Below are 10,007 nucleotides of genomic sequence, written 5' to 3'. Positions count from 1 at the left end.
TGCGGATGATACACAGCTGTACATATCGACAGTCGTCTCAAATAAAACTGTAAAGGAACTTGTTACTCTGGACCCGTTACTCTGGACCCTGATCTTTCTTTTGACAAACATATCAAGACTGTTTCAAGGACAGCTTTTTTCCATCTACGTAACATTGCAAAAATAAGAAACTTTCTGTCCAAAAATGATGCAGAAAAATTAATCCATGCTTTTGTCACTTCTAGATTAGACTACTGCAATGCTCTACTTTCCGGCTACCCGGATAAAGCACTAAATAAACTCCAGTTAGTGCTAAACACGGCTGATAGAATCTTGACTAGAACCAAAACATTTGATCATATTACTCCAGTGTTAGCCGCTCTATACTGGCTTCCTGTTAATGCTTAGGCGGATTTCAAGGTTTTACTGCTAACCTACAAAGCATTACATGAGCTTGCTCCTACCTATCTTTACGATTTGGTCCTGCCGTACATACCTACACATACGCTATGGTCACAAGAGAGAAACCAGCCTCCTCCCTAGAATTTTCTAAGCAAACAGCTGGAGGCAGGGCTTTCTCCTATAGAGCTCCATTTTTAAGGAATGGTCTGCCTATCCATGTGAGAGACGCAGACTCGGTCTTGACATTTAAGTCTTTACTAAAGACTCATCTCTTCAGTAGGTCCTATGATTGAGTGTAGTCTGGCCTAGGAGTGTGAAGGTGAACGGAAAGGCACTGGAGCGACGAAGCGCCCTTGCTGTCTCTGCCTGGCTGGTTCCCCTCTCTCTACTGGGATTCTCTGCCTCAAACCCTATGACGGGGGCTGAGTCACTGGCTTACTGGTGCTCTTCCATGCCGTCCCTAGGAGGGGTGCGTCACTTGAGTAGGTTGAGTCTCTGACGTGATCTTCCTGTCCGGGTTGGCGTGGGCTATACTCGGCCTTGTCTCAGGGTAGTAAGTGGTTGGTTGAAGATATCCCTCTAGTGGTGTGGGGGCTGTGCTTTGGCAAAGTGGGTGGGGTTATATCCTGCCTGGTTGGCCCTGTCCGGGGATATCGTCAGACGGGGCCACAGTGTCTCCTGACCCCTCCTTTCTCAGCCTCCAGTAATTATGCTGCAATTGTTTATGTGTCGGGGGGCTAGGGTCAGTCTGTTATATCTGGAGTATTTCTCCTGTCTTATCCGGTGTCCTGTGTGAATTTAAGTATACTCCCTATAATTCTCTCTCTCTTCTCTCTTCTCTTTCTTTCTTCTCTCTTCTCTTTCTCTCTTTCTCTCTGAGGACCTGAGCCCTAGGACCATGCCACGGGACTACCTGGCCTGATGACTCCTTGCTGTCCCCAGTCCACCTGGTCGTGCTGCTGCTCCAGTTTCAACTGTTCTGCCTGCCGCTATGGAACCCTGACTTGTTCACCGGACATGCTACCTTGTCCCGGACCTGCTGTTTTCAACTCTCTCTCTACCTCACCTGCTGTCTCTAACTCTGAATGATTGGCTATGAAAAGCCAACTGACATTTACTCCTGAGGTGCTGACCTGTTGCACCTTCTACAACCACTGTGATTATTATTATCTGACCCTGCTGGTCATCTATGAACGTTTGAACATCTTGGCCATGATCTGTTATAATCTCCACCTGGCACAGCCAGAAGAGCACTGGCCACCCCTCAGTGCCTGGTTCCTCTCTAGGTTTCCTCCTAGGTTACTGCCTTTCTAGGGTGTTTTTCCTTGCCACTGTGCTTCTACATCTGCATTGCTTGCTGTTTGGGGTTTTAGGCTGGGTTTCTGTATAGCACTTTGTGACATTGGCTGATGTAAAAAGGGCTTTATAAATACATTTATTGATTGATTGTGGTCATCATGTTCCTCCCTCTGAAAGTATACATGCTGTCATTACATGAAGTATTATTATTATTATTTTTTAATTTTTAATTTTTTAAATGTACCCCCTTTTTCTCCCCAATTTTGTGGTATCCAATTGTTAGTAATTACTATCTTGTCTCATCGCTACAACTCCCGTACAGGCTCGGGATAGACGAAGGTCGAAAGCCATGCGTCCTCCGAAACAAAACCCAACCAAGCCGCACTGCTTCTTAACACAGCGCGCATCCAACCCGGAAGCCAGCCGCACCAATGTGTCGGAGGAAACACCGTGCACCTGGTAACCTTGGTTAGCACGCACTGCGCCCGGCCCGCCACAGGAGTCGCTGGTGCGCGATGGGACAAGGATATCCCTACCGGCCAAACCCTCCCTAACCCGGACGACGCTAGGCCAATTGTGCGTCGCCCCACGGACCTCCCGGTCGCGGCAGGCTGCGACAGAGCCTGGGCGCGAACCCATACATGAAGTATTTCACACACTCATTCCTTTCATTCCTTTGAAATGATTGAGCAGTACAGTGAGGCTTTACCTGCATGGCTCTAGGCGGCCCGTCTTTCCTTCACCTGCCATGCAACAGCAGCAAAGCCCTTCTCCCCGGTTGAACCCTCCACTCGCTCTTTTATCCTTCAGAAGTACTGCAAGAAAAACATTGGGGCATTATTGACATCCTGGATGACATGTTATTGACTGAATCATTCTCCATTAGTCAGAGTACCTTTAAGCATGTCTCGGAATAAGCACCTATTGTCACCACTCTGAGGTGTGAGCTGTCATTCGTAGACACACAGTGCATCGGTCACTGACCTGGGGAACGGTGGGACTGGGGATCAGTGGGACCTAGGAATCAGTGGGACTGGGGCTTTGTTGACCTGGGGAACAGTGGGACGGGGGCATTGTTGACCTAGGGATCAGTGGGACTGGGGCGGTCACTGACCTGGGGAACAGTGGGACGGGGGTGTTGTTGACCTGGGGATCAGTGGGACGGGGGTGTTGTTGACCTGGGGATCAGTGGGACTAGGGTGTTGTTGACCTGGGGAACAGTGGGACGGGGGTGTTGTTGACCTGGGGAACAGTGGGACGGGGGTGTTGTTGACCTGGGGAACAGTGGGACTGGGGTGTTGTTGACCTGGGGAACAGTGGGACTGGGGCGTTGTTGACCTGGGGAACAGTGGGACGGGGGCGTTGTTGACCTGGGGAACAGTGGGACTGGGGTGTTGTTGACCTGGGGATCAGTGGGACTGGGGTGTTGTTGACCTGGGGAACAGTGGGACTGGGGTGTTGTTGACCTGGGGAACAGTGGGACGGGGGTGTTGTTGACCTGGGGAACAGTGGGACTGGGGCGTTGTTGACCTGGGGAACAGTGGGACGGGGGCGTTGTTGACCTGGGGAACAGTGGGACTGGGGCGTTGTTGACCTGGGGAACAGTGGGACGGGGGCGTTGTTGACCTGGGGAACAGTGGGACGGGGGCGTTGTTGACCTGGGGAACAGTGGGACTGGGGTGTTGTTGACCTGGGGAACAGTGGGACTGGGGTGTTGTTGACCTGGGGAACAGTGGGACGGGGGTGTTGTTGACCTGGGGAACAGTGGGACTGGGGTGTTGTTGACCTGGGGAACAGTGGGACTGGGGCGTTGTTGACCTGGGGAACAGTGGGACGGGGGTGTTGTTGACCTGGGGAACAGTGGGACTGGGGTGTTGTTGACCTGGGGAACAGTGGGACGGGGGTGTTGTTGACCTGGAGAACAGTGGGACTGGGGTGTTGTTGACCTGGGGAATAGTGGGACGGGGGCGGTCACTGACCTGGGGAACAGTGGGACTGGGGCTTTGTTGACCTGGGGAACAGTGGGACTGGGGCGTTGTTGACCTGGGGAACAGTGGGACTGGGGCGTTGTTGACCTGGGGAACAGTGGGACGGGGGCGTTGTTGACCTGGGGAACAGTGGGACGGGGGCGTTGTTGACCTGGGGAACAGTGGGACGGGGGCCTTGTTGACCTGGGGAACAGTGGGACTGGGGTGTTGTTGACCTGGGGAACAGTGGGACTGGGGCGTTGTTGACCTGGGGAACAGTGGGACGGGGGCGTTGTTGACCTGGGGAACAGTGGGACGGATGCGGTGTTGACCTGGGGAACAGTGGGACTGGGGCGTTGTGATTGAACCAAGAAAGATTGCTCATTCACTCTTTATTGATAGACACTGGCCCCTCCCTCCCTTCCTCCCTGACCCCTCCCTCCCTTTCTCTGACCCCTCCGTCCCTTTCTCCCTGACCCCTTCACTCCCTTCCTCCCTGACCCCTCCATCCCTTCCTCCCTGACCCGTCCGTCCCTTCCTCCCTGACCCCTTCACTCCCTTCCTCCCTAACCCCTCCATTCCTTCCGCACTGACCGCTCCCTCTTTTCCTCCTCAGCCCGCTCCTTCCGATGATGTATTCAGTGTTCCCAAGACTTTGATCTGAGAGCGTAGAAGAAGGGAAGAAAAGAAGCGGGTCTTTTACAGTACCTCACTTTTACAGTACCTCACTTTTACTGTACCTCACTTTTACAGTACCTCACTTTTACAGTACCTCACTTTTGCTGTACCTCACTTTTGATACCTCACTTTTCCCACTATCGGTGGGCATGTTATTCTCTCTTTCAGTCTCTTGTTTGTCTTGCAAATTCCTTCATCTTTTTCTAACACGGGTGAGGTACAGCTGACATTTGCATCTGGAAACCACGCAATCGAACGAATGAAAAAATATAATTCAAACAGAAGCAACCCTGTTCCTCTTATGAATTACAGTAGCTCTGTAATTACGCCGTCATGAGAACTGTAATACTATTGAAAGTGAAGGGTGGCTGATTGCCCAATGTTGTACTGGAGATGCTGAATGGCAATTCCCTTCTCAGTATGGGTTTGTTCTTAGTGTTTCAATTATTATTTCCATTGGGTTTCAAGATCTCCTTCCCTTCGTTGTGCTCAACGCCTCAGATGTTGTCCTTTGTTTTCATAGAATGATGTCAGTGAGACTTTTATAGTTTCTTATATAGTATGCCTAGACCAGGAATGGTGAACTTTGATGGGGTGGGGGGACACAAAAAATCTGAACTCGTGAGGGGCCGCAGTTGCTCACAATTAAGAGTTCATTTCATGCAATTCATCAAATTTTTCCATGGGGCGGAGAGAAGATTTAGCAATTTTATAACAAATGCCATGCAATTCTGCCCATGAGCTGATTTAAAGCGAATTTCAGAGGAAATTCAAAATGGGGAATTGGGCCACCAGTTGCCCATCCCTGTCCTAGACTGTGTTTTCCACCAGTTCCCCATCCCTGTCCTAGACTGTGTTTTCCACCAGTTGGCCATCCCTGTCCTAGACTGTGTTTACCACCAGTTGGCCATCCCTGTCCTAGACTGTGTTTACCACCAGTTCCCCATCCCTGTCCTAGACTGTGTTTTCCACCAGTTGCCCATCCCTGTCCTAGACTGTGTTTTCCACCAGTTGGCCATCCCTGTCCTAGACTGTGTTTTCCACCAGTTGCCCATCCCTGTCCTAGACTGTGTTTTCCACCAGTTGCCCATCCCTGTCCTAGACTGTGTTTTCCACCAGTTGCCCATCCCTGTCCTACACTGTGTTTACCACCAGTTTCCCATCCCTGTCCTAGACTGTGTTTTCCACCAGTTTCCCATCCCTGTCCTAGACTGTGTTTTCCACCAGTTGGCCATCCCTGTCCTAGACTGCGTTTTCCACCAGTTGCCCATCCCTGTCCTACACTGTGTTTTCCACCAGTTGCCCATCCCTGTCCTAGACTGTGTTTTCCACCAGTTGCCCATCCCTGTCCTAGACTGTGTTTTCCACCAGTTGGCCATCCCTGTCCTAGACTGTGTTTTCCACCAGTTGCCCATCCCTGTCCTAGACTGTGTTTTCCACCAGTTGCCCATCCCTATCCTACACTGTGTTTACCACCAGTTTCCCATCCCTGTCCTAGACTGTGTTTTCCACCAGTTTCCCATCCCTGTCCTAGACTGTGTTTTCCACCAGTTGCCCATCCCTGTCCTAGACTGTGTTTTCCACCAGTTGCCCATCCCTGTCCTAGACTGTGTTTTCCACCAGTTGCCCATCCCTGTCCTAGACTGTGTTTTCCACCAGTTGGCCATCCCTGTCCTAGACTGTGTTTTCCACCAGTTGCCCATCCCTGTCCTAGACTGTGTTTTCCACCAGTTGCCCATCCCTATCCTACACTGTGTTTACCACCAGTTTCCCATCCCTGTCCTAGACTGTGTTTTCCACCAGTTTCCCATCCCTGTCCTAGACTGTGTTTTCCACCAGTTGGCCATCCCTGTCCTAGACTGTGTTTACCACCAGTTCCCCATCCCTGTCCTAGACTGTGTTTTCCACCAGTTGCCCATCCCTGTCCTAGACTGTGTTTACCACCAGTTGCCCATCCCTGTCCTACACTGTGTTTACCACCAGTTGCCCATCCCTGTCCTAGACTGTGTTTACCACCAGTTGGCCATCCCTGTCCTAGACTGTGTTTACCACCAGTTGCCCATCCCTGTCCTAGACTGTGTTTTCCACCAGTTGCCCATCCCTGTCCTACACTGTGTTTTCCACCAGTTGCCCATCCCTGTCCTAGACTGTGTTTTCCACCAGTTGCCCATCCCTGTCCTAGACTGTGTTTTCCACCAGTTGCCCATCCCTGTCCTAGACTGTGTTTTCCACCAGTTGCCCATCCCTGTCCTAGACTGTGTTTTCCACCAGTTGGCCATCCCTGTCCTAGACTGTGTTTACCACCAGTTGCCCATCCCTGTCCTAGACTGTGTTTTCCACCAGTTGCCCATCCCTGTCCTAGACTGCGTTTTCCACCAGTTGCCCATCCCTGTCCTACACTGTGTTTTCCACCAGTTTCCCATCCCTGTCCTAGACTGTGTTTTCCACCAGTTTCCCATCCCTGTCCTAGACTGTGTTTACCACCAGTTGCCCATCCCTGTCCTAGACTGTGTTTTCCACCAGTTGCCCATCCCTGTCCTAGACTGTGTTTTCCACCAGTTGGCCATCCCTGTCCTAGACTGTGTTTTCCACCAGTTGCCCATCCCTGTCCTAGACTGTGTTTTCCACCAGTTGGCCATCCCTGTCCTAGACTGTGTTTTCCACCAGTTGCCCATCCCTGTCCTACACTGTGTTTTCCACCAGTTGCCCATCCCTGTCCTAGACTGTGTTTTCCACCAGTTTCCCATCCCTGTCCTAGACTGTGTTTTCCACCAGTTTCCCAGCCGTATTACTGTGTATCTGCAAAAAATACTCTTTGACAGGACGTTTGCATTTTTAACGCAGTTTCTTTTCCATTTCAGAAACAGTGATGCCCAGTAGGTTATTTCAGTCTCAACATGTAGATACTTTTCACTCTGCATCTGATACTTACAGTATAGGACAACAGTGCCTTGTGCCTTACTCTCCACTCCAACTACCCATTGATTCAATGTCCTGCAGGTTGGGTAAGGGTGTCAGGTGACCTGATTAGACAATCCCCAGCCAACCCCACCAATATGGGAAATTACAACCAATCAACTCCAATCCTACATCCTCCTTATATCCAACCCCTCCTTATCCAACCCCCATGTATCCAACCCCCTTCTATCCAACCCCCATGTATCCAACCCCCTTGTATCCAACCCCTCCTTATCCAACCCCCATGTATCCAACCCCCTTCTATCCAACCCCCATGTATCCAACCCCCTTGTATCCAACCCCCTTGAATCCAACCCCCTTATATCCAACCCCCTCCTTATCCAACCCCCATGTATCCAACCCCCATATATCCAACCCCCTTGTATCCAGCCCCCTTGTATCCAGCCCCCTTGTATCCAACCCCCTTGTATCCAACCCCCTTGTATCCAGACCCCTTGTATCCAGCCCCCTTGTATCCAACCCCCTTGTATCCAACCCCCTTGAATCCAACCCCCTTGTATCCAACCCCCTTGTATCCAACCCCCTTGCCCCCCCTTGCCCCCCACATCCATTGTTACTTGTCAGTCTTAGCTGCATGTCAGCTATAGGTGTCATGTACGCAATGCACTACCTTTGTTTTTATACTACTCGGCTATGAATACTACTCACTACCTCTCCTTTTATACTACTACATAAAAGGAGAAAGTGGCACTCAAATATCCCATCTTTCAGTTCAATCTGACTATAGAATGAAAAGTAATGCATTTTTCCTGAGGACGACAGGGAAAGCACTTGTTTTTGTCAATACCATTGCTTTGCATTGTCATTCTTTCATCCTCTGCAGTGCTATAACCACTCCTGTATACCTCCAATAGATGCCTTCTCCTTGACTGAATATCCTCAGCCCTTTTGGGTGCTATGAGAGCTTAGGATACACAGAAAACACAGTGCTTCAGTACCGGTGGAGAACCCTGCATGTGGAAACGCTTTAGAAAGCTCCTGTGGTACTCTCAATGTTATCATTAGTACCTGGAGAGTAGGAGTCATTTGTCTCCTTAAAAAGATAAGTCTCTCCTATGGACACAAATTACACAGCTGATAAAAGTCATCCCTTCTGCATATGGAGGGATGAACAGAGGAGTGCGAGGGGCGGAGGGAGGACATAAACTTCTCAGTGGACCGATTTTCTCTCTCTTTTTCCTCAATCATTTATTTACTCTGCTTTGTGCCACTGCTCCTGGAAGTGGCCATTCAGCAGAAGGCAAGCCATGAAAGCGGGGTGGGGGGGTCTTGTCAGAAATAAGTTCCTGCTTCTCTACTCCTCAGTTGAAAGATACAAGGCAGGAAATGAATGGTGTGTACATACCGACCATACCCCTCCTCCGACTTACACACAGCACAGCCAGAAGGGGTGAAAAATGCAATTTAAGCTACTTTTGGCTTCACTGATTAGGGGTTGCCTATAACGATGCTGTCCATGTTTTATTGACAAGCCAAAGCCATGCATTCCGGGGCATTAATTATGACTAGGTTCTCTACCCAGTATACAGTACTATAGTGTACTGCTGATGATCAGCCCACTCTTACAACATGGTGCAGCATGGACCAAGTCTCCCGACATAACATTGTAATCCTATAGCATTCCATCCTGTCAGTGTCCTATCACCCACATTGTGTATTGCGGCCAGTTGTTGCTAACCCAAACTAACAAACGGGAGAGGGCAAGTTGTTTTACACTACTAAGAAAATGAGTCCTATCATCCAAGCCTTGGGTCTGAATGAAGATAAAATGATCCAATCTATGGTAGCGACATCATAGAACCATGTGCTCTACTGATGTGGGTGTTTTAGGTGTTGCTATGGATTTTGCTATGGATTTTGCTATGGGTGTTGCTATGGGTGTTGCTATGGGTGTTGCTATGGATTGTGCTATTGGTGTTGCTATGGATTTTGCTATGGGTGTCGCTATGGGTGTTGCTATGGATTGTGCTATTGGTGTTGCTATGGATTTTGCTATGGGTTTTGCTATGGGTGTTGCTATGGGTGTTGCTATAGATTGTATTACAGTACTCAGGCCAACGTCGCTCGCCCAGGTTATGTGACAGAATCTCTATGTGAATAGAGAAAGATTTGTAAAGCAAGGCTATCTGACCATTCACACCATATCACTAGATTCAGAAAGTATGATTGAGGTTTTGTGGGATGCTCCACTTTGAGCCACATAGCAAATTAAATGACTGAGTCAGGCCTGGCTGGATTGGGAGCCTTGGCTATTCTCATTAGTCCCATTCATTACCCATTTGAGTCAAGTCTAATGCATCTTACTCTCTCCCCTCCCTAGTAATCCTCAGATTGGATTTGAGTGATCAGTGGGCTGCAGTGCACTCTGGGACAGAGCGAGCATATTGAGCCTCTCAACAACTTAGTTTTGACTGGTCTGTCAAGGAAGGAGAATCTGTTTTTGCTTTTTTAGTCAAAATCCTGGGAATGGAAATGACCCATGATTCCTGGGAATGGAAATGACCCATGATTCCTGGGAATGGAAATGACCCATGATTCCTGGGAATGGAAATGACCCATGATTCCTGGGAATGGAAATGACCCATGATTCCTGGCTGACACCAAACTCAAAGTCCTCCTGGCTTTAGAGTCTAGAGAGGGTGTTTGATGTTGTCAGCACAACGTGTTGATAATGAAGTGGGCTATGCTCCCGAGTGGCGCAGC

The 10,007-nt window shown here is 49.6% G+C and overlaps 1 protein-coding gene across 1 annotated transcript; it reads right to left on the bottom strand.

Moving 5' to 3' along the window:
- Positions 1 to 2,656: 2,656 nt before the first annotated feature.
- LOC139540524 (uncharacterized) lies at positions 2,657 to 7,851 on the bottom strand. The gene is made up of 4 exons (XM_071344408.1): positions 7,660 to 7,851; positions 3,115 to 3,947; positions 2,795 to 3,018; positions 2,657 to 2,664 (listed from the first exon to the last, which is right to left on the bottom strand). Exons 1-4 carry the CDS (start codon positions 7,849 to 7,851, stop codon positions 2,657 to 2,659), a joined length of 1,257 nt encoding a protein of 418 aa, XP_071200509.1.
- Positions 7,852 to 10,007: the final 2,156 nt, after the last annotated feature.

The sequence above is a fragment of the Salvelinus alpinus genome, chromosome 15 (assembly GCF_045679555.1).
Source record: "Salvelinus alpinus chromosome 15, SLU_Salpinus.1, whole genome shotgun sequence".
NCBI classification, from domain to species: domain Eukaryota; kingdom Metazoa; phylum Chordata; class Actinopteri; order Salmoniformes; family Salmonidae; genus Salvelinus; species Salvelinus alpinus.
Note: the sequence above shows the minus strand (reverse complement) of the source record. Positions and strands in the feature narration are given on the sequence as shown.